General features: G+C 40.0%; 1 protein-coding gene across 4 annotated transcripts in view; it reads right to left on the bottom strand.

Moving 5' to 3' along the window:
* Positions 1 to 3,668: 3,668 nt before the first annotated feature.
* RAPGEF4 (Rap guanine nucleotide exchange factor 4) overlaps positions 3,669 to 22,367 on the bottom strand; it is a 140,848-nt gene continuing 122,149 nt past the window's right edge. For all 4 annotated transcript variants that reach the window (XM_054277604.1, XM_054277603.1, XM_054277605.1 and 1 more), the window contains 6 exons: positions 18,765 to 18,855; positions 16,512 to 16,562; positions 15,792 to 15,879; positions 15,393 to 15,457; positions 7,032 to 7,086; positions 3,669 to 5,505 (listed from right to left, as the gene is read on the bottom strand). In XM_054277604.1, coding sequence (XP_054133579.1) covers positions 5,378 to 5,505; positions 7,032 to 7,086; positions 15,393 to 15,457; positions 15,792 to 15,879; positions 16,512 to 16,562; positions 18,765 to 18,855 — 478 coding nt within the window. In that variant the 3' untranslated portion in view covers positions 3,669 to 5,377. The remainder of the gene's footprint in view (positions 5,506 to 7,031; positions 7,087 to 15,392; positions 15,458 to 15,791; positions 15,880 to 16,511; positions 16,563 to 18,764; positions 18,856 to 22,367) is intronic.

The following is a 22,367-nucleotide window of genomic DNA, read 5'->3' on the forward strand; positions in this document are numbered from 1 at the left end:
CAGTAATTATTCGTTCTTTATGCATTATCATGTCAGTTTCTGAGTTTATTTTGAATTCAGAAATTACCTTTGAGTGCCAGGCCTATTAAAAAGCAACCCTTTGTGAAATACCCGTCAGCAGTTAGATGTGATAGATTTTGTAGCTGTACATGCTCTTTTTTCTCTTTTAAGAATTTCCCCTTCTACAGCAGTCCCCCATCACTCGAGTCATAAACCACCAAGACCATGGTTGGATTATGCGCCTTTGTGGATTTGCAAGTAAGAAGATGTCTGAGGGCTGTAATTGCTGAGCAGTGCACAGGGCAGGTGGGGCTGGAGCTACTCTCTCCGTGCTGTTGGACAGCCTGAGGTACAAGCATGCAGCGCCGTACCCTGCGTGCTCCTCTGACACTGACCACAGTGAGAAGCGTGACGTCCGGTTTTAGCCACCAGCCACATCAGAGAGCTCTCTGTCCTGTGGGAATTAGTCTGGGGCAGTGGTGCACCTCTCTAAGAGAGGAGGCAGAAAGGTGAGGGTCCCCTCCAGCCCAGGGCTGCCCAGCCCCACCACACTGCAGTGGGGAGACACCTGGGGGTACCAGGGGATCCATGGGCACAGCTACAGCTCTGGATGCAGGGCTCCAAAAATAAGCTGCTAAAGAAGTTTCTGGTTTCGCAATTTTAATGATAACTTTTTAATCTGGTCATTATTTTCTTTGATTGCTAATACCTTGACCTCTGGTGACAGCTGCTGCTTATGCCTGCTAAACTTTAATGCAGGCTACAGTAAAGAACATGATGATTATTTGAAAAGGCAGAGTGTAATGCATTTCAGATTAACAGTGAAAGAAAAGCTATTGAAGTTAGAGGTTCACTTTGCCATATCACTCTATGCTGCTTTCCTTATTATCAGTACAAAAAATGAAATGAGAATAGCACATCTTTTAATTTCCTTCTACCATTACCTCTTGATTTGCATTCAGAGCTCCCAGAAGAAATACTGCTGAATTCAGAAGTAGTCTATTTAAGCTGCATGGTGTTTAAAAATTGCTGGAAGAGGTTAAGGTGCTCTATATTATGCAGTTGACCTTACTAAGAAGCTGTGTTAACAATTTAGATTTATAATTTTGTTAATTTTTTTCCCAAGCAAAATTCATTATCTCTTTTTGTACCCCTGAAGGTTAAATCTTTTGATTTCACTCTAACTTATTTTGTTAAGATTTTTAAATTATATTTAAACTTCTTGTACTTAAAAGGTTGCTTTGCCAGTGTCTCTGAAAAGAAGCATTTTGTTTCTGTCTCTCTTTGTACCTGGTCTGAAGAGACTGTGTGCCCTCACAATATTTTACCTAGGAAGAAAGAACCCAAACCCTCCATCTGCAGAGTCCTGCAAATACATTTGAATTCTTTTATCTGTCACTATTTTATCTTTGCGGCCGAGTGGGTTTGAACAAGATGTCCATAGAAAATATTTTTAATTCTGCCTTTACCAAACAGTTGCAGCCTCCTGGTGTACAGGATTCAAGCTTCCCTGGATTTAACCTTTCTTCCCTGCTTTTGTCAGCACTGGGCCTGGTCATTGAGAAAAAGAAGAAATCTAACAAATTAACAATAGTGAAATGTGCCAGGGTCGGGAGAGCTGTACCCTGTGATTCTTTAGGCTCTGCAGCCCTAAACAGAGTTTGTGTTCTCTACTGCTGCATGAGCAAAAAATAGCCAATGGTGGAGCCCTGTAATGCAAAACATTTTCAAAAATGCCCAAGGTGTCGCCACCCTGGCTCAGTGGTCCCCAGCAGTGGATATTTATTATGGACACTGCCTCCTGGTCATATCTCATCTGAAAACTCACACTACAGTTATGACTCCGCCAGTAAATAAAAGAGGACCAGGAGCTCTGGGCCCTGAGGCCAAGCAGCAGGGACCAGCCACATCAGCACTGCATGGTCTGTGACCCTCAGGCATACTCATCCTGATTAGGATTTAGAACAGGTTTACGTTTGTTCAGCCTGCAGTGTTGCAGTGAGGAGGGGGCTGTGCTGTAGTGTTTGTGCTGTTTATGCAAGTGGGTGTGATGGAGGTGCAGAGCACCTTGGGTCCCACTGGAGGACTGCAGGGGCGGGACAAAGGCAGGACAGACAGCTCTGTAGTTTTCCCTGGAAATGGCCTGGCTGCATGATCCCCCATAAGTAATGGCTGGACCCTCTCCTGCAGAGGTAGCTGGCATGGGCCAAAACCAGATCAAGTGGTGCACTTAAACCAGGATGGCCCATGAGCAGAGCAGGGCTGGGGATTGCCCAGCTCCCTGCAGCCAGGCCTGCCGACCCATAGGAGAGTCAGCAGCAAGACGGTGCCCTCAGTGAGGCAGGAACAAGCTGTGACTCGCAGCTGCGAGCACAGGGTGAAGTCAGGATGGATGTTTTGACATTTCAGTGTTTCTTGAGCTCCTATTCATTCTCCACTCTAGTGCAACAGTCGCTTAGACTTCCTACAGCTAGAGCAATATATTGGCAGCTGCCTTCCTGTTGTAAAGTCAACACAGGGAGCAAGGGAAGCCCGGGACAGGTCCTAGAGCCAGAAGGTAGTTTTATTCATCTAATCTCTAGGTATTTAGACAGTGATTAGAACCATAGCAACTATCTGAGCCACTTGAATTAGTTAGATACAGAGATAGCAACACTTGTTATTTATACAGCACCCTTTATTGGAAAATTAAAAAATGTCAGATACCTGTTTCATTGAGTAGGTAAACTGCATTCATTTGTTGACATGGAGGTGCCATGAAACCTCTCTTTGTATCACTGGGATACAACTACACTATAGAGACTGTTGGCAACAAATAAGTAAAACAGTTAGAAGTTCTAAGGAAAAAAAAAAAATAAACCAAGGGGATAAAAACATACTAAACAGATGAAGAATTAGTCTATACGCAGAGCCAAGCCAAAACTTGGCAGCTTTATAAACCAGCTAACATAGAAATAAATGAAAGTCCAAACAATAGGAACAAACCTGGAACAAATAAAATCATGAACTCAGAAATGTTACCAATTGATTGCAAAGACAAAAATGCCTGTTGAATTCATTGTGTCCCTGTAGTTTATTCTACTGCATACTTTGCTTCTGGGAAGATTCTGCATTCTGAAAAAGCCATATAAAGTATATTCATCAAACAGCAGAAATGGAAATAAATATTTCTCACTTGAAATGACAAGACACAAATTTGTCTCTATATTATTAGCTGGTTTTCCTCTGAATCATCTTGAACTTCTAGTCAGACAGCAAAGTTAAAATAAATTATTTCATCATGCTGCAGAATATTTCTTAACTGTGTAATTCTTTCCTTTGCAGAATGCAGGTACCAAGCAGATTGTGGTACTGTATCAGCATTTCCTCAGTGACTCTCAACTTTTGCAGAATTTATGTTTTGACTAAAAGAATGTAATTATTTTTATAGATTAAAAAATCTGTACGTGTATACTGATTCCACACAGTCCTGCTCAATACCAAAAATAATATGCGCTGCATCCAAAGCAAAATGTAGACTATATCAATGAGGTCATCTCTGAAGCTTAATTATGAGATAATAGTTGCAACTTCTAATTTCAGGCTTAATAGTTTTTATGACATCCAGCTTCACAGCGCAGAACCAGTGTGAATGCACTAGGAAAGACTTTTACCATTTGAACATTGTCATTCCCTTGGCATGCACTTGGCTGCCATCTGGGCTTGCCCAGCAGCAGTACAGCCATCCCCAGGAGCATTCAGGAGGGGAAAGGGCACATGCCAGACCCCCCTCCCCTCATGGCTGCAGGTCCTGAGAGACCTCCCCATGGTCATCGAACCCAGAGGTCTCTCAAGTGCCCTGTTAGCCAAGGTCTTGAGTTTGCCAACCTGAGGTAAAAACCTGCCTGAGATAAGATAACATGTAGTGCTTACATTAGTGACTGAGAAGGACAAATTAGTTAGATAGCTAAAATTAAGAATATATCCCTTCTTTATTTAAACCCTTCCAATTTAAATGTTTTGTCCTGAGAAACAAATGAGCCAACGAGGCGGTGGTGTTGCGTCACTGCCTGACCGTCATCCCCGTGGCAGGGATGGATCTGACTGGCTTTAATCTCATCGTCCATCTCAGCGCACGAAGGCCAGCTGTGGGTTTGAGGCCCAGCAAATGACAAGCCAAGTTTGATATATCAGCCAATTAGCAGCATTGGTATTTATGCAGGAATGAAGCTGAAAGTGCAAATAAGGCCAGTGACTAAACCTTTCCAGCAATTACATTTAATAAGGTACTGCATGTTATTTACAGAAAAGATAGATCACACAGCTTCTACATGTAAATGCACAGAGTGTGAAGACAAAAGCTGTACTCTCATAACATGCTAAACAAAATAAATAAACCAGAGTTATTTTGGCACAATAACTATTACATAAATAAATATTCTAGAACATAATGAATTGACATTTATTTACAGTCTATTGAAAGTGCAAACAATTGGCTGAAAATTAAGATATTTGTAAATGTGTAAGACCAGAAGATGTGTTAACCAGCCATGATTAATTCCAGCTGAAGTTTAAGGTTTTAATGTCCAGGAAAATATTCTCTTGAAATCCATTTGTGCATATTGTGCTCTTTTTGAACCAGTCCTTTGCTACCTTTAATGCCATTGATTTTGATGACCTTACTTTTTAACTGAATTTTGTAAAAACCTGATCGATAATTTAAAAAGAAGGAAGTAAAATGTAAACACTGGTTAAGCTATTTATCATTCAAATATTTTCAGTCCTGTCAGTTTTCTGAAATGGCCACACTGCTTGTAGTAGTAGACAGTATGATTCAGACTAGGAATTTTTCTTAGTATTTGTTGTATTTAAAATGGAAATATTTTTAAGTCTTCTCTGAATGGAACTGTACCTTGGACCGCTCTTGAACCTACATTATTTCATCAGATCCTTACATCCATCTTCTGTTGAGGTCAAGAGCAGCTGAGCAAGCTAAACTGACGATCAGTTTTGGTCCTGATCTGAAGTATAAATCATAAAATACAGGTTCTTAATTAGGGAGAAGAACCCACTACCTACCTTAGAACTGTTGTAAGTTTTTGTGCATTTCCCACTAACTATTCTATCTTTTGCCTTTATTTAAAATCTGTATGAGATATCACTTACTACACCTTAAGATGAATTAATAGTTCACAACACGGCCACCCATACACCTACAGTGCATAAATTCTTCCTCAGCCAAAGTTCTCCAGCAGGCTGGTACATTGTGCGTTGCCTAAGACCTTATGGTATGTTTTTGCTTATTTTTGTAGTGGCAGTGCAGTAGCAGAGAAAGTGAAGTTCTTAACAAGTGACCTTGAGAGGATAAAAGATCGTTTCTCATCATTGCTTCAAATGTTTATGCTCGGCGCGGTTCCAGTCGGTGAGACATCTGTGATAAAGTTCTCTGGTTGTCAATCACATTTAATTGCCGCACGTAGCTCCGAACATCCTGATGGTTTTTATTAGTTAGGGCTGCATCAGGATCTGGTGAAAGAGAAATGATGTAGGATTGATACACGTAAATGGACAAATGCCTGAACAAAATGCACAACTCCTTACCAGCTGTCACAGGAAAGACTAGATCCTGGCGAGTTAAAAAGGAAATATTTAGAAATTGCTCTCTTGGAAACCTTTTCTCCGTATCTGATGGTCTTTCTGGTTACTACCCCCACAAATTAACTTTTCTTTTGGACATCCTTGGCTACATTTACTAAAATTGATGGCCCTTGGTTACTGTTTGACATATCACCTTATCAGTCATTAGCTAGACATTATACAGCTAACAAGTACAATTTAAAGCTGCTCATTTGCTTTTGAACCAGGAACTTTCACAGATTCAAAATTTTTTAATTGATTTTAGCCTCTTTTCATGCAATATTCTCATTTTAGATATTTGTATCAATGTAGTGCTTAGTGGCTGCCCCATTCAAGCCTCAGAATTCCCTACCTGTATACATTTCTTAACCACATTATACCTACTCCAGCAGCAGTTATGGAATACTACTGAGTTAAATTCTAAGTATCTTCAGCCCCATAGGAACAGCTTACAGTGTAATGTAATATGTGTTAGGTAATTTAAATTCAACTAAAAAATTATACTGAGACATCTACATTACATTACACATACACACACAAAACCCAAGGAATTTAGATCCAGTAGATCTATATATTGACATTTTGTTATATCATGTAAAATGAACATCTGCTTCCATTTCTAAGTATGTGGAGGTCTCACTTGTGCTTAATACATCAAAATTAAAGACACAAAGTCAGAAAAACCCAGATTTTAGATGAAAAAAAAATCTTTCTTAATTTCTACCGTTCTACAGAAATTTGTACAGATCTTCTACAGTTAATCTTTGACTCATATGGAAAGAAATTATTTTTATAAAAATATAGTTTTATATTACTTATTCTGTTGTTCGAGAAGGAGGAAGCGTACTGTGAGTCAAAATGGATGAAGTACTGAGGAAATGCCCATGTGACTGAGACTGACAGTGGAGCTCGATGGGATGAGACCCACAGAGAAGCCTGTTTGACCATACAGCTCTGTCATCTTAAATGGCCTCAAGGAAGTTCTGGTAATTATACTGACAAACAGGTTTTAAATTCACCACCTTATGCAGTTATGTCATTTACAAAGGTCATGTCTCCAGACTGGTTTCATATTAAAACAGCATTTATCCAAGCAACTATTTGTGTGCTGCTGCCTGCTAGACTTATTTCAACCACTTCTGAATCCAGTGTCTAATTTCAACTAGCTCTAATCTGACAGATGGGTAGAGACCTCGCAGATATTTAGCTCTTTCACATGCATGGAAAAGAAATAGAGGAGAAGGGGTTTATTAGAGCTTCCTGAAGGATATTTCACCCTGTGAAACATCACAGGATCCAAACATGGAAGAATCACTGGAAAGCAGGCTCTTCAGTTCTGGTACACACAGAATTAGTTGTAATTACTGTAGCTACTGATGATAATGCTGACAGTACAGATGTTGTAACACACTTACTGAAAGATTGGCTTCGGCAGAATTTCACTGTCCTGACAGTGTTGGCAATCATGCGCTGGAAGGAAAAGATGGGATGCAATCAGAGAACAAGCACTGTATTTCATCAGCATTCAAACGAAGCACCTCTGTGCCTGAGTGTGAAGACACATGCCAATAAAAGCAGTCATATGAATGAAAATATAATTTTAATGCTGCTACTTTAATGTATAGGGTGTGATTTGCATTTACAGAGGCTTTAAATAAGCATGAGTATAATTTACATGCGCTCAGAGAACTCTTTCCCTTGCTTGAATGCTGTAAAAGGCCCTAAGTAAGAATGAAAATCAGCCCCTTCAAATGTGCATTTCTTTGATAACATCTTATCATATTAAAAAGTAAAAGGAATACCATGGAGTATATACACGTTCATTTAAAGACTATCAGCTCCTAACAGCAAGGCCATTTCTAGAATATATTCAGCAATTAGAGAGCTTTCACCTTTTATACAAACTTGAGCTTAAAATGCATTCTCCTGGAAGCTGACTGTAAATAAGCACATGAGGGTGATTCCACTGGCAGAATGCTCGGTTCACAGGTGAGAAGGCCACTGTCAGTACTGTGGCCTGCAGCCAAGTTTCATAAACAGACCTGTTACACAGTGTTACTTTGCACAAGAATATCTCACTCAACCTGAAAAGTGGATTCACTTTTGGTGGACCCTTCTACTGACAGTTCACCAAAAAAAAGCAGAAGTCACTTCAGTCCTTCTTGGCTGTGCTTCCTCTTCAGCAAAAAAAAACCTCCATCATTTCATTCAATTCAGTTTCAATCAATACACTTGCTGTGATAAACCAGATGTTATTTTACAATAGATTTTAAGAGAATAAATTAAGGTTATTCATACAGCAAAACATTAGTTCTGGACTGTAGAAATTTAACTGGTTTCTGTGATTAGCATCACAGAAATAATACACCCACCAGTATGGGGCAGAATTAGTTGTTCTACATAATGTCAAATAAACTGAAATTTCAGCAGTTAGCTAAATAGTTTGATTCAATCCCTGTAATAAGGACATTTGTTTCAGTTTCTTTTGTTTAAAAAAAATAGAGGGAGGAAATGCTACTCCCTATCAGACTCTAATGTCTGTGTTCCAACACAGCGACATCTTCTAACACAGCCACTCTCACGAGGCTGCTTCAGACATTATGGAAATTTTGTGTGAGATTGACAAGCTAGTTAGCCATAAACTCTCACAAAATGGAATTATATATCTCTTACTAGTGAACAAGAAAGCCTGGGGCATGTGCTCCTCTAAATTCATTATAATCTTAAATGAAATCACAATTATAATCTTAAATGAAAATGTTACAAATTAACTAAGCTTGTGAAATCTCTCATTCCAGAATGGGAAGCACCAATGTAAGACATTCCTTACACACACAGTGTATAATCCCACACAGTTTAATGTACCATTGAGCATACAAAAATGTGTTGGTTGGTCAGCGTAAGAAACGCTACTGATATACGATGTCCTAAATGTTTGTGGATTACACCTCGTATTAGCAAATGAAACTGATCTAAAATATGCTATTTCTAAAACACACTTTCCCAAAAGATCTAGGGAATCCAGATCTGGATCTGCTATGTTGTTCCTAAAGTTATATGTATCTACATGTATAATTCAAGTAAGTGTAAATTTTATCCTAATGTAATTTTCATACCTCTTCAAGCCACTATTACTATGCAGATTCTCTAGGGCACTTACCTTGCAAACATCCTCACAGGTGCTTAGCATTAAGCATGTGAATAAACCCCACTAACTTCAATGGAACCTCTTAAATACTCAGGGTAACTGGGCTGAGACAGAACATACTGCATGCAACAGTGTCGGTTTTTCAGTCTAACCCAATCAAATCTAAGTCAAAACAACACAAGCATATAAAAATGACTGTTTCACACTTCTGTGGCTTCATATTTGGCTCTGTTATGTGATGCTGCTATTTTGGTTTATACCAGCTCAAAATATACTCATCTACAATAACTGTTTCAAGGAGAGATCATAAAGCTGAACTGCACCAGCCAACACAACGAAGTTTCAAGACTGTCTACCTTCAAAGGAAGCTTTGCTAAGAACACTTCATTTTCAGGAAGATAGCTAGTTTTGCTTGATGTGCTTTCTAGATGGATTGTTAATACACACCCTAATTTTTCATACCCGTAAGTATTTAGGTTGTGAAGTCTCATCTCATAATCATCTTTGGAGTTATTATTATTTAGCTTCCTATGTGAAAACTTAGATTTATCCAAAAAAGTGTTCGTTGGAATAATTTTACTCTTTTTTCTCTTGTGGGGAGTTTGTTCTCAAAAAAAGCAGAACATCCAGAATAAATACTGTAATGCAGTACTGTACTGAAAGAAAAAATATGGGTATGTAGTGAAGGTTTTTAAAAAAGTTTTTGCTATTTTCAAATTTGCCGTTATGTGGGCTCTTCTAGGCAAGGAAAAATAGAAGTGGCGATGGATTTGTCTGACTTCTGGTTAAAGTGGCAATGGATTTGTCTGACTTCTGAACTGCCTGGCTTCCTTCAGTTGGCTGAAAGACTTCATTTTAAAGGGTTCCTTTGCCTTTTCCTGAGGATGATGTGATTCTATCTGTGCATTCAGAATTATCATGGCAATGACGAAATACAAACCAATGAGGAACTGAGTGTTAAGGCTGAATAAATGTGGCCCAAAGACAGCATCACAAGCCAACAGGGAGATTCTGAAGCATTATGTATCGTTGAAGAGCTCTTTTCACACTACTTTTTTTCCAAGTGTTGTTCTACTGTCTCATAATGTCTAAGCTCCTGACAGTTCCTCTTTGTAAGGTACAAAGTGAACAGAAAAACAGGTTATGAAACAAAGTGAAATTTCCATTCCCAAATCTCGTAGATAAGTTAGATTGTCTTCTATTGATGCAAGAAAACTAGAAACATGGACAGAAAAAATGTTCAGATGGAAGTTTAATTGCCTGCTCCTTACAGTTCTTCTTCAAATAGAGGATTACCTCTAGTCAATGCCTGCAAAGATTAACCTCTGTTTACTCACAGTGCTAAGCAAGACCACTATCAAAAAGCTATACAAACCTAAATTTGGATCTTTCTGAAATAGAACCAACTGCATAATATAATAAATAATGGCTACTACCAGCATGCTGTGTATGCACAACAATACCCTTTCAAGTTTTACAGTTTGGAATTGTGGCAGCAGGCCAGAACATTATCTTCTAATCCATTCCAAACCCAGGTTGCTAAATATTATAAATATTCATATATGCTATTGAAAACTACTAAGGGCTTTAGTCACACGCTTTTTGCATAATCTTTATGTTCCAAAAATTAAAGAATGTTTGCCCCCTTTTTTTGCATATGGATAAGAGTGTGAATTCCCTTTTGTTCATCTCCACAAAACCTGAAAACAAATATGCACAAATTCTCTAATCCTCTTTTCTCACCTGAAGGGTGAAGAGGCTCGACAAAAAGAAGTATCAGTGGTCAGGACCATGGCACTATCTTGTGCTGCCATGGCAGGTCAGCACTTCCAGAGCTTTTTCCTGACTTCTGCTCCCTCTACAGGTGTTATTCCTGAGATAATGCTGGGTTATGTCATATGGACAAGGTGCCACAGAAAGTAATCTTTGTTCAGGCTCTCTGATGATTTCAGAAATGGCACTGATAAAGTTCCCAATTAATTGAATCTTCCCTTTGTCTATGAATACAAAATTCTGTACTGGCAGTCAGAGTGCAATTAGGCAGCTGAGGTTTGAAAGAAAAATTTAGTAAGTGGTCAAGAGTATGAAATATTGCCTGTTCCTAAGGAGAGTCATGCTCAGTACTTTCCTCACTTTCCTCTCTCTTCTTTCCCTGCCAAGACCTAATTCTAGGAAAGCACTTATAAATTTTTTCTAAATATTTAGTTATAAAAGCAGTGTCACTTAAATGGTGTATATTGGCATGTACCTTCCAAACTAAAACTACAGTATTTAAAAAGCTTTAAAAGGTTTGCTCCTCTGTAATAAATATGTCTTCAGTTATTACATAGATGAGTCTTCTGAAGGCTCATTTACAACTAACGTGTACTATCAAATCACCAGGGGAGAAGAGATGTAGGTGGTTTGGTATCTTGCCATATATGCCAAACTAGAATGTACATCTGAGAAGCACCATGGTGGAAACAGCTTCTTGCAGTGAGATAAGTAAAAGACATTCAATACTTCTCTTAAACCATGTCTTGTTTGCTATTGAAGACAAAGCCTTACACTACAATGACCAATAATTTAGTAATTTAGTAATTTTGCCTACTTATTGAAAAATACATAAATAACATTTTCCAGACTGGATTTTAAGGCTTCGTGCAATGGCATGAGTAAAGAGCACAAACAGTGCAAATACAAAGACTAAGAGCATACCTATTTCTGACATGTTCAGTACTGTTTACCCACAACTGGTACAAACCAAATGGGTCTGTTTACAAACTTCCCTCTTTACCCATAGCTGTGACTTTGCCACTTGTGGTTACTCTCTTCCCTGGCTAGGTGTCCCTGTCCTCCCACTCCTCACAGCCTCCTCCAGATAAGGCATCTGTGGGGATCAGAAGATGGGGAAGGGGAAGAAAGAGCAGGCAGTCACAAAGGCAGCAGCAGGTAAAGCTCAGCAATGCTGTGCAGAGTGATGTCCCCTTACTACTGCCAATACCACAGTTCTGTCACTCCACCACTGAAAAGATCAATATATAGGAAAGAGTAGCAGGAAAAAATTGACTCAGTCTTTTTCTTTGTTAGCTTGAGTTGCTAAAAAAGACTAGGCTAATGTGGCTCAACACCATCTGTCTGTTTTTCCCTTCTTCCCTAGATAATTTTGTTCAATTTGAAAAAAGAGCCCAGAGTTTTCAAACACAAGAAAGCTCCTACCAATTTTCTGTGAAAACAGATGGCTGTGGACAAGAGAAAGATTGTGTAAGTGCCCTCCTGTCTCCTTCAGGAAAAAGGCTGTAGTGCAAGTTCCTATGTTATGACAAAAGCCTATTCACACAGAATTCCCCAGCCATGAAGAAACAACACATGCCCCAGCCACGAGGAGAGATCTGAGCAGAGCTCAAGCAGCCATGAAACACAAATGTTTAGGAAACCAGGCCTTGCTGTTTCTGGCACTCAGGGAGCTCCTGGCTCAGACACTGCCTGACAGCTTCTGCATGTTTTAGAATGCATCATTTAATATAAATAATAACAGAAACATTGCAAAACAGGAAAGATTTAAAGGAAGCTGCTTCAGCTGAAGAGATGCCACTAGATCAAACTTCTACTTTTGGCTGCCAGTTACAGGAATAAAGTTGTCAGCAGCACATCAGCTGTCGGGATCAGGGCTCTGTGGTGAGAATGCAGACGTGATGCCAGAGGCTGTTCTCAGTTTCATCACTGTGCTTACATGGGAGTCGGAGGGACCCACCTCCTCCAGTGGCAAGTGGCACCACCAGTGGCAACTACCCTGATATTTTTATTCGTAAACTTTAGCAAGCATAAAAGTAAACAATCTTCCAAAGAACCAAGATGTTTCAGAAACATCAGTAAGAGTGGCTCCCAGCAACACTCTAAGGAATCTCCATCTGCTTATGACAGAACATCATGCAGCAGAACAAACAGACAGCAACAACAAATGGCAGGACATGATTCCTGTGAAAAAATCTGGTTCCTACTTTTCTCCTGAAAATCGCAGAGTAACATCACAAAAACTTGGGCTTATACTTATTTAAAAGAGAGGAGAATTTACCTGAGAGTTATCTGGCTGAGTGGTCTTGTCTTCACAGTTTAATATCTGGCAATTATGTGTGGATATGACAGTTTTAAGCTTAACGCAAGTAGGCGGCAGCGACTGAGGTTTAACAGTAGGCTTTTCTTCTTTGCTTGACCTGATGACACATGCAAAAAGCTAAAAACTGCCAGGTCCACAGTAGGATTTGAACGAATTATGTGGGTGGAATTTGAATACAGGTTGCTCTGAACAGCTACGGGTTGAGAAAGGCAGTAAAAGCACCTAGAAGCATGCGGAAGAGCTAGTGAAGAACAATAAAGAGACAAAAGATATACTTGCAGTAAGGCCTGGAGAAAAAGCAGAGTGAGCTTTTAGGTAGAATATCAACCAAAGAAAGGCTTAGAATACTAAAAAAGGAGAATATTTCCCTTTCTGGTGAGTTGAGGAACATGAGACATAGTACTGATTCCATAAAAAATATGCAGCATCAAAAATGCACTAACTCTAATTCACATTCCTCTCCTAATGAAAACTAACAAAACTCAGATTACTGATACTACATTCTTGCAGTATAAAACATTATTTAAAACTTTTCAGTGCTACTAGTAAACGCTTTTTCTGGGGGTAACATTCTTTTGAAGATAAGACAATGTGCAGACTAAGTTAAAGAGAGCAGACCTGCAGAAACTTAGATATAGATCAGTTTAAGCTGCTATAAAATTCACTCTTGGCTTTGGGAGTGCCAAAATGTGGTACAGAGTGGTGCAGAACTATTCTTAAATGACAAGCCTGTGTTGAACTTCTGTCTATGGGAAGTGCTTACAGGAGAGCTCCTCCCTCCTGTAGTGGCTTTCACACAAAATGAGGCATAAAGAGCTTGAAGCACGGAGCTCTGAGGCCAGTGGATGTACTGGCTCTTCTAGCTCAGGAGGTGTAAACAGGCCAAGTGAGGTGGAGATGATGAAGCCAGCCACAGAACCATGGCTGTAGCAATGCAGCTGCCATCCATTCTGGTTTGGAGGTGTTCCAACCAAGTCTGAGATCCCTTTTGTGTTCCCCAAAGTATTTACTATCTATACTGTTATTTCTATACCTAATTAAAACAGGCAGTGCAGAAAAAAAGTCCTTTTCTGCAGGTAGCATGCTCAAGGCCTTTGGAAGGAGATGGCAACACAGTCTGCATATGCAATTACAGAATGCCATTATTGCAAAGTGAGGTCAGGCCCTCACTCAGGCATTAGCACTGCCATTTACTTACAAAATGTCTCATGTTAGTGAAGGGGTACTTTCAACCAAGGACAGAGGCTGTCCCGGAGCTACAGATTAAAATCTAAGAGAATTCATTCAGAGTGATGATCACTTTCCTGTGAAGTTTTTAAAGAGCTTAAAGCACTCCCTTTTCCCCCTCTGCAGTTATCAGTGCTCAGAGGGTCAGACAAACGCCTGCACAGTGCAGTGGAAATAACTGGAGTTATGTAACTCCAGTGGAATGGAGTGGTTCTGATTACTGTACTACTAAGAACAAGCACATGTAGGTGCCAGAGGAAATATGCTCTAGCATGGCTGCTGAATGGCTGAGAGGAAACAGCCTCAAGTTGTGCCAGGGGAGGTTTAGATTGGATATGAGAAAAAATTTCTTCACTTTGAAGGTGGTCAGGCATTGGAATAGGCTGCCCAGGAAGGTGGTGGAATCACTATGCCTGGAAGTGTTCAAAGAGCATGTGGATGTGGTACTCAGGGACAAAGTTTACTGGGGAACCCAGTGGTGCTGGGCTAAGAGTTGGACTCAGGGATCTTGGAGATCTTTTCCAACCTTAGTGATCCTGTGATTCTACTATTGACTGCCAGAGCAGTAAGTCAGGTTTGGTTTTCCTACGCAGATGCCGTAGCTGGGTTTGGCTATGCAGGTTCTCAGATACAGGTGTCATTAACGACACTAATGAGGAACATGATCTCAGCAACCAAGAAAATGTCTTCTCACTGCTAAGAAATTCAGTTGAGACTTCTGCAATGGAAGGTTGCCTGCCTGCAGTTTTTGACAATGGTGTTTGGAATTATAACAGCTTATGTGCAGGACTTAGATTTGAGCATGCTCTAGCCTTTTATCATTGATTTTCCTTTCCAGTAGGAAAGCAATCAAGCCACAGACATCTCCTTTCATTAGTGAAGGGAAAGAAGAAATATATGTTGTGCAAGTTCTTTGCAATGCTTTTTTCATTCTCCAAGGAGCAATGCAGAACTATCCCAGCCTGAGGCAGTTCAGGCCTGTTTGAAGGAACAGCATTAAAATCACAGGTTGGTCCCACACTATTAAAAAGTGTCTCTAACAGCTCTGCTTCCTGTCCCTGATGCTCCCTCTCCTACGAAATATTTTGGCTGTGCATGCCTCAGTGGGCAGTTTATTCTCCACCTCTGTGAGGTTTTCCAGAAAACCAGAGGCCCCAGGCTCTGTGTACAATGCAGGCTATTTTTGCCAGGTCTTGGTCCTGCCTTCATTCTCCCTAGCCCTGAAAGTCACTGTTGAGAAGTTCACTCTTGAAGAGGTGAATAGGGAGGTATTTTTAAGTTTCCTTTCAAATATGTCATACGTACCATTTTTTCGAAGTTTACTAGATTGTCAGTGAATGTCTTGTTTCCCTCATGAGTAAACGTCATGTCTGTACAGAAATAAAAAACACATAAAAGCCCACTCCCGAATCATGGCCATACAAAATAGCAGAATGTTTTATCTACCCTTACAAAAATTGTAGCAGCTGTAAAGTAAAAAATTTAGGTTTTAATATGCAGCATTTCTAAGACTAATAAAATTGAGGTATGATATTCAGATGTACAAAAGCAGTTTGTCTTGTCTCTGTATTGTGCTTTTCATAATGGAAAAAGATAATACCTCACACTGAGATTGATTTTTGCTTCTTCTTGCTGCTACTCTTATCCTTCAGATATTTGACAAATAGCTCTCAAGTTAATAATTCTGGTAGCATCCAAGCTTACCTTTTATAAGCAGTGGCATGAAAGGAATTATTGGAGGGTCCAATTTAGCTACAGTCAGTCTGTAGGCCCTATGGTTTCTTGATGGATCCTTACAAAAAAAGAAAAATCAAATAATTACTAATATGTATTATTATATATATCAAGACACTATATACATTAATTTAGATGTCATGGTATTTATTAAAAACATTATTTTTTTCCTGTGACTTTAAAAGTGCATCTGCAAATTCAGACACCTTTTATCATTCTCCCTGACTGGTTACACAATGAGAATGCAACCACTAAACACAAACATTTTTTCATGCCAAATACCTAGGTTAGATATGATTACAAAAACATTCTTCATAAAAGAAACCACATATTTTTTCCTCCCTCCTTACAGCTGCAGATCCAGTTTTTCATATGTTGTAGCAGTAAAATGTATTGCCTGGAAAAATCCAGGTTGAAAAATAGCATTTCCCATATGTACTATTGGAAAACAAGTGATAAAGCTTTTCTGAGTTCCCAGATTAACTTTGAGTGGTACATAAGTTCTCTCAGAGTAGGTTCCTAAGAGTATAATTTATTAGTCATACATACTTGTTTTAGCAGCTCTAAAATGGGATCATAAACTTCTTAAAGTCAAACAAGGACATATAAAATGTTCTGAATCAAGGAATTCAAATCAGAAACTGAATTATCTCAGATTGTGCATAGAATAAGGGATCTATTGCTATTCACCATTAAGCTTTCAAACTCTGCATAGATCTTCTTGAACTTGCTTGGGAGTTTCTGTTAAGAAAAACAAAAATAGCAAACCTTAATTAAATCAGATCAGTGCAGTAATTTTACTGTAAATGCTAGTTCCTTCTACAACGCCCTAAGTCAGGAAAGTGCTCTTTTTTTGCCAGATATTTCTAACAATGTGCTAATCTAAAATACAACATGTTTCCTAGCAACCAGATTAAAAATAGAGACGGGACCAGCCATGAAACCTGGATCCTGATTTAAACCCTGACTTGAATTTAGTCCTTTGGGATGTTTAGATTCAGATTTTTGTTTGGCTCACATAGCAAGCACTGAATTCAGAATGTAAGGGGAAATTCATGTGGATGCTTTCAGGGCATCCCTGATTATAGCCTATCTGGAAATAAAATTTACACCCAGCTTGCATAGGGGCTGATCAGTTTAATTATTCATACCTATGATGAACTGCCCTTGCAAACATTCATATTCAGGCCTGGGCACTTCCAGGAGGTTTTTTTTGCTCATGCTGATGCATTCATTAGTAAAATTTTTGACATGCTCAGCAGCAAAGGTCCTCCATCACTTTCTGGGGTACAAATTAATGAATATTTTTTCAGTCCACAATACCTACACAAATAAATAATGGTCACTTGATCATGCAATGATTGAGATGAGATGGGCTTTACTAAATACTTTCTTTCCCCCTCATGCATAGTATGTTACACAGATTAAATAACTTTACTCTAAAGACTATAAGATATTTTATAAATTGGTTTCAAAAATCACTGTAATTTTTTTATGTACCATCAGAATATGTCAGTTATTTTTAGTAAGAAATTTCTCTGCATTTGCTGAGTTTTTCAGACTACTATTAGCAGTGGATAACATTAAAAATTAATAGAGACTTTATAGTGCAGAAATTATTTCTTGCAATACTTTCTACATTTGAAGTGTGTACCCTGGCAAGCTATTTACACTGTGCCACAGCAAGGGCCTAATTTTTAATGATGTGTGTCAACAACTGTGTGCCTAGTTTGCATATGCATGCAGATTAGGTATTTGTGAAGTAAGTGGTATAATTGGACATTTGCACCTGCAAATATCTAATTTCTGCATGCAACTAATGTAAATGCATGAAATATAGAAAAAATCAGGTCTTGGTACGTTTTGTCTTAAGTATTTTCTGTATATATCTGGCTAAAAATCAAATTGCAGAAATTCTCTTGTTAAAGCAACTGCTCTACAGAACCAGAGTGTGATAACATTTCCATGATCTCCACATGTACAAATGATCTGTGCCCCCCCTACCAGCTCAGACTTAGTGTTGATTTCAGATTGCTGTATGTAGTATATACATTCAATTCCTTCTTCTCTAGTCCTGTACTGTCTCAGCTCTCCCAGCTCCTCTCAGTAGCCACCAATAAAGGGTCATTATTTTGAGAACCAGAAAATCTTTGCCTGTAGCACTGATTTGATATGATAAATGTACTTTTGAAAACGGGACTGGTGTACCCTCAGACATGTTAGTCTAGTCTCCTGTGTAAGAGCACATTTTTAACGGAGTTCAAATTTTGCTTTCAGTTGCATCAATAACCTCAGTCATGCTAATTATTTTAAATTTCTAATGAAAAAAATGCATGCACATTTAAATCTGTACTGCTTTTGATAGCCAGTATGTTCTCAGTGATTACACTGTGCTGGACACTGCACCCTTTTATACCCTCATACAAAAGAGCAAAGCCACAGAAAAAGGTGGAAGCCCTGAGAATGAAGACCAAACTGCCAGTAAGCCTGGAAATGCATGTCAGAGAGAAATCCAGAACTGGTCCCACATTTTAACAGGGCAACAGAGTCCCTGTGGAGATCAGAAAATAATATGTATAAACAGAGGATGAATTTAAGAGAATTATTAGTGGAGTGATCTCACTGAACCACCAGTAAAGTGAAGGCACACAGAGGATGGGCTGACCTAAGAGGTTAGCTGGCTAGCTTGCTCATCCTGTTGGGCAGTTTAGCTCTGCAATAGGAGCCACTGTTGTCACTCTTGTTAATTCCTGTGAGTATTCAGCACATCCACGGGTGTACTATACTGCCTTACTAATAAATACTGTCAGCCTTAGCTAAGGCTTATGGTCAGGAGCTGAATTAGTAGCTTTATCAATAATAAAGGCCCAATTCACATTTTTGCAAACTACAAGCACAAGTTCCCCTCAAGCTTCCTGGAATAGGACTTTAGCAAAGACTTACCTCCCACGTTAATGAGAGACGGCTCACAGCAACATTGCTCAGTCCCATAATAATAGCGAAAAAGGAATTCAGATTTTTGTATTCCTTACAGCTGAAACACAAAGGGCCAGGTATTAAGTTGCATATATCAGTCAGAGCAGTACTTAAGACAACCTTAAGAGGTGAACCCAGGCATCTAGCTCCGAAGTGACTAAATTTAGGCAGTCCTGGCCAGCTTGCCTGCAGACACCTCTTCACCAATGTGTTAGCACTTCACCACACTCTGCAGGCTTCCTTCCCTTCCCTCCTAAAATGACCTCCCTTCTTCTACTTCACTTGGGTGCCAGCTTCTGCAAGGAATTCTAGTCTTTCAACCAATTCTCCACCCAGATACACAGTCCTAAAACTGGGCTCAATTCAGTCCCAAGGGATACCAGAAACAGTGCAAACAACTGTTTATAACTTCATTTGCTGCAGAACTTGCTGACAGCTCCTGAACAGCTAATGAATGCTTGAAGCTCTCCTTAGGCAATCTTCATTGCAGTTTACAGGGCCACTGAGTCTTTTTAAAGGGAAGAGACCAGCTGGCTAGAGATGTCCCGTGCAGGGACCTCTCCTGCAGTATAGGATTTCTATTCCTTATAGATTCTGGGACTTCTAGTATGTTTCAGGAAAAGATCAGCCATTTGTTACCAGCTTCATTAAAGAGGTCCTGGTCTAAAGGAGCTCCAGGTCCCACTCCATCTCTAATGCACAGAAGGATTTTGCTATCAGTCAGGAAAAACTGGAACATATAATTGAGTGCTATGGAAGATCCAACATGCTATATGAAGGAGTAGATACAACCTGATGGGCACAGTCAGCACAACTGCTCAGCTGAGGTGGCATCAGTGGCTCACTGACTCAACAGGAAAGGAAGAGATACAACAAAGCCTATCAGGAAAAAAACTCACAAAACTGCACCTCACTGGGTTTTTGCAAATAATCTCTTATTTTTCTCAACTGATGTGCCAACAACATCAATTTCAGCACCTCAATCTCTGTTTCCTCAGCTGCGAGTGGCTTTCCTTAGGAGTTGGCATTGAGACTGTTGCGGCTTAACATCTCTGTCAGTGTCATGGCTAGTGGGTTTGAGTGCACCCTCAGGAGGTTTGCTGATGACACTGAGCTGTGTGGTGCAGTTGGCACGCTGGATAGAAGGGATGCCATCCAGAGAGACTGTGACAGGCTTGAGAGCTGGGACTGTGTGAACCTCATGAAATTCAGCAAGCCCAAGTGCAAGGCCCTGTACCTAAGCTGGGGCAATCCCAAGCACAAACACAGGCTGGCTGAAGAATGGATTGAGAGCAGTAGCCCTGGGGAGAAGAACCTGGGGATGCTGGTGGACAAGACTCTTACATGAGCAGATAATATGTGCTTGCAGCCTCAAAAGCCAACGATGTCCTGCAGCAAAAGCACCATGGCCAGCAGGCCAAGGGAAGTGGCTCTCCCCTGCTGTTCTTGTGAGGCCCTACCTCCAGAGTTGGGTCCAGCCCTGGGACTCCAACATACGAAGGACATGGATCTGCCGGAATGAGTGCAAAGGAGGGCACTGATGTGGTGAGACACTGAACAGCCTGCCCAGAGAAGTTGTGGCTGCCCCATTCCTGGAAGGGATCAAGACCAGGTTGGATGGGGCTTTAAGCAACCCAGTCTAGTGGAAGAATGGGCTGTTCCTGCCCATGACAAGGGGGTTGGAACTTGATGAGCTTTACAGTCCTTTCCAACCCAAACTATTCTATCATTCTGTCATTTACCAAGAAAACTTTAACAAGATTCAATCTATGATTCTCGTGTTTTTAATTCATCATTGAAGCTCTTAGCTCCTCTGAGATATCCTTAGCTTCAGACAAAATTAGTACAATCATCTCATCCTACTGACTTCATAATTGCCACACCATCCTATTCTCCATCATCCACACCATTCTATTCTTTCTGTACTTTCATTTTTCCAGATTTGGATGTATTGAGTGAGTGAGTCTTTGAGATCTCGGCCTCACTTGTGTCTGCACCGTGTGAACACTGAGCATTTGAGTAAATGATCTCTCCCATATGCTGGTTTGCCTGTTGGGAGATTGATGCCCTCTCAGATCTTCTGGCAGAGCTGCTCACACAAATTCTCCCACATCAGATTAGTGTCAGTGAGCAAGGGTAGAATGGATAAACTCAAATGCTAAAGCTACACCAACTTAATCTACTAGTACAGGTCAGGGAGTGCCTCATTAGCGCATCTGAGGGGAGATAAAGATGAAAAGCAGACAGGATAGGCTGTCAGTGATAACCTCTTCCCTAAGCACAAGTAAATCCATAAAGAGATATCTGTCCACAGCCCATGACAGGATTGGGAATAAATTATGGCAGGGTTAAATAATTAGTAACACACAGCACTAGTGCTCAAACAAAGTAGGCAGCTGTAACTGTATCTGCAATATTTAATTTGAATCTATCTTCATATTTAAAAGGAAATGTTTTGTCAAATACCCTGTTAAGGAATACAATTTGACATTGTCCCAGTTAAAATCCACATAGATATATGATGTTCTACCTCAGGTACTCAGTAAATCCTACAGGGACTACTATAAATAGCTCAGTTCCAGATAAAGGACCCCGGTAAGGCACTAGAAACAATGCTCCATCACTCTACTGCATATAAACTCCATGTAAAATGTCAAAAAGTGGATGCTCTAAAGCACCACAAAGCACCACCTCAGAGCAGAGGTCCCTCTGCCTCACAGAATGGACTGTACCAGAAAAATCTTCTTGTTAGGATGAACAGCAAACACACACATTCAGTCTCTGGTCTCCAAAACAAACGTGTATGTGGTTAAAGTCTCTTTGTACTCACACAAGCATATTCATCTTGCCATTTTCTCTACAAACACACAGTTCAGAGATTTCTCACAGGCTCCTTGGGCTTATAACATATGCACATGTACACAAAGAATGATTTTCAAAAACTGAATGAAAGTGTCTGAGTACACTGATACACAAGAAGGCTGCTAAATAGCCTGTGGATATAGCTGCAAAGAGGAAATACACACAAACTGCATTTGCAGACATCCATAAGAGTATGTGCAAGCACATCCCAGAAGGACTTTCTTATACAATTAATATGGGAAGAACTCCCTGTTGGAAATACAGTTAACTTCTCCCCTTTGTTTGAAAGTTTATTCCTACAATAGCTGGAGAAAAGAGATGAACCTGGTAACCTCTACATCCTTTTCCAGCAGATGCTGAAGCGACACTGGCTCCTGCAACTGAAAGCACATGTGCACAGCACTTGGAGCCAGCACTTGGCCTTGTGCTTGCCTGCACAGACTGGGAGCACACATCAAGGGTGCATGGGGTGGCAGACACAAAATGATGTGCCTTCTGCAATGATATCTGCACCTCAAGCCACAGAACTGAAAAAAGCTTCTCAGTAGCAGTTATCTTTGAAAATGAGTACGTGCAAGGCATCTTGTTACCACCAGTCATGCCTAAGATTAATAGTGCAGCACTGAGCTGTTCTCCCTGAACACTTTTCTAATGAGTCTAGTACTTCTAGGTAGGGTAAAGTTCTCATTAGGTCTCAGGGATCTTCAC

This window comes from Melozone crissalis, unplaced genomic scaffold (assembly GCF_028551555.1).
Source record: "Melozone crissalis strain CALT ecotype California unplaced genomic scaffold, PUWL_Pcris_2 ptg000023l_1, whole genome shotgun sequence".
NCBI classification, from domain to species: domain Eukaryota; kingdom Metazoa; phylum Chordata; class Aves; order Passeriformes; family Passerellidae; genus Melozone; species Melozone crissalis.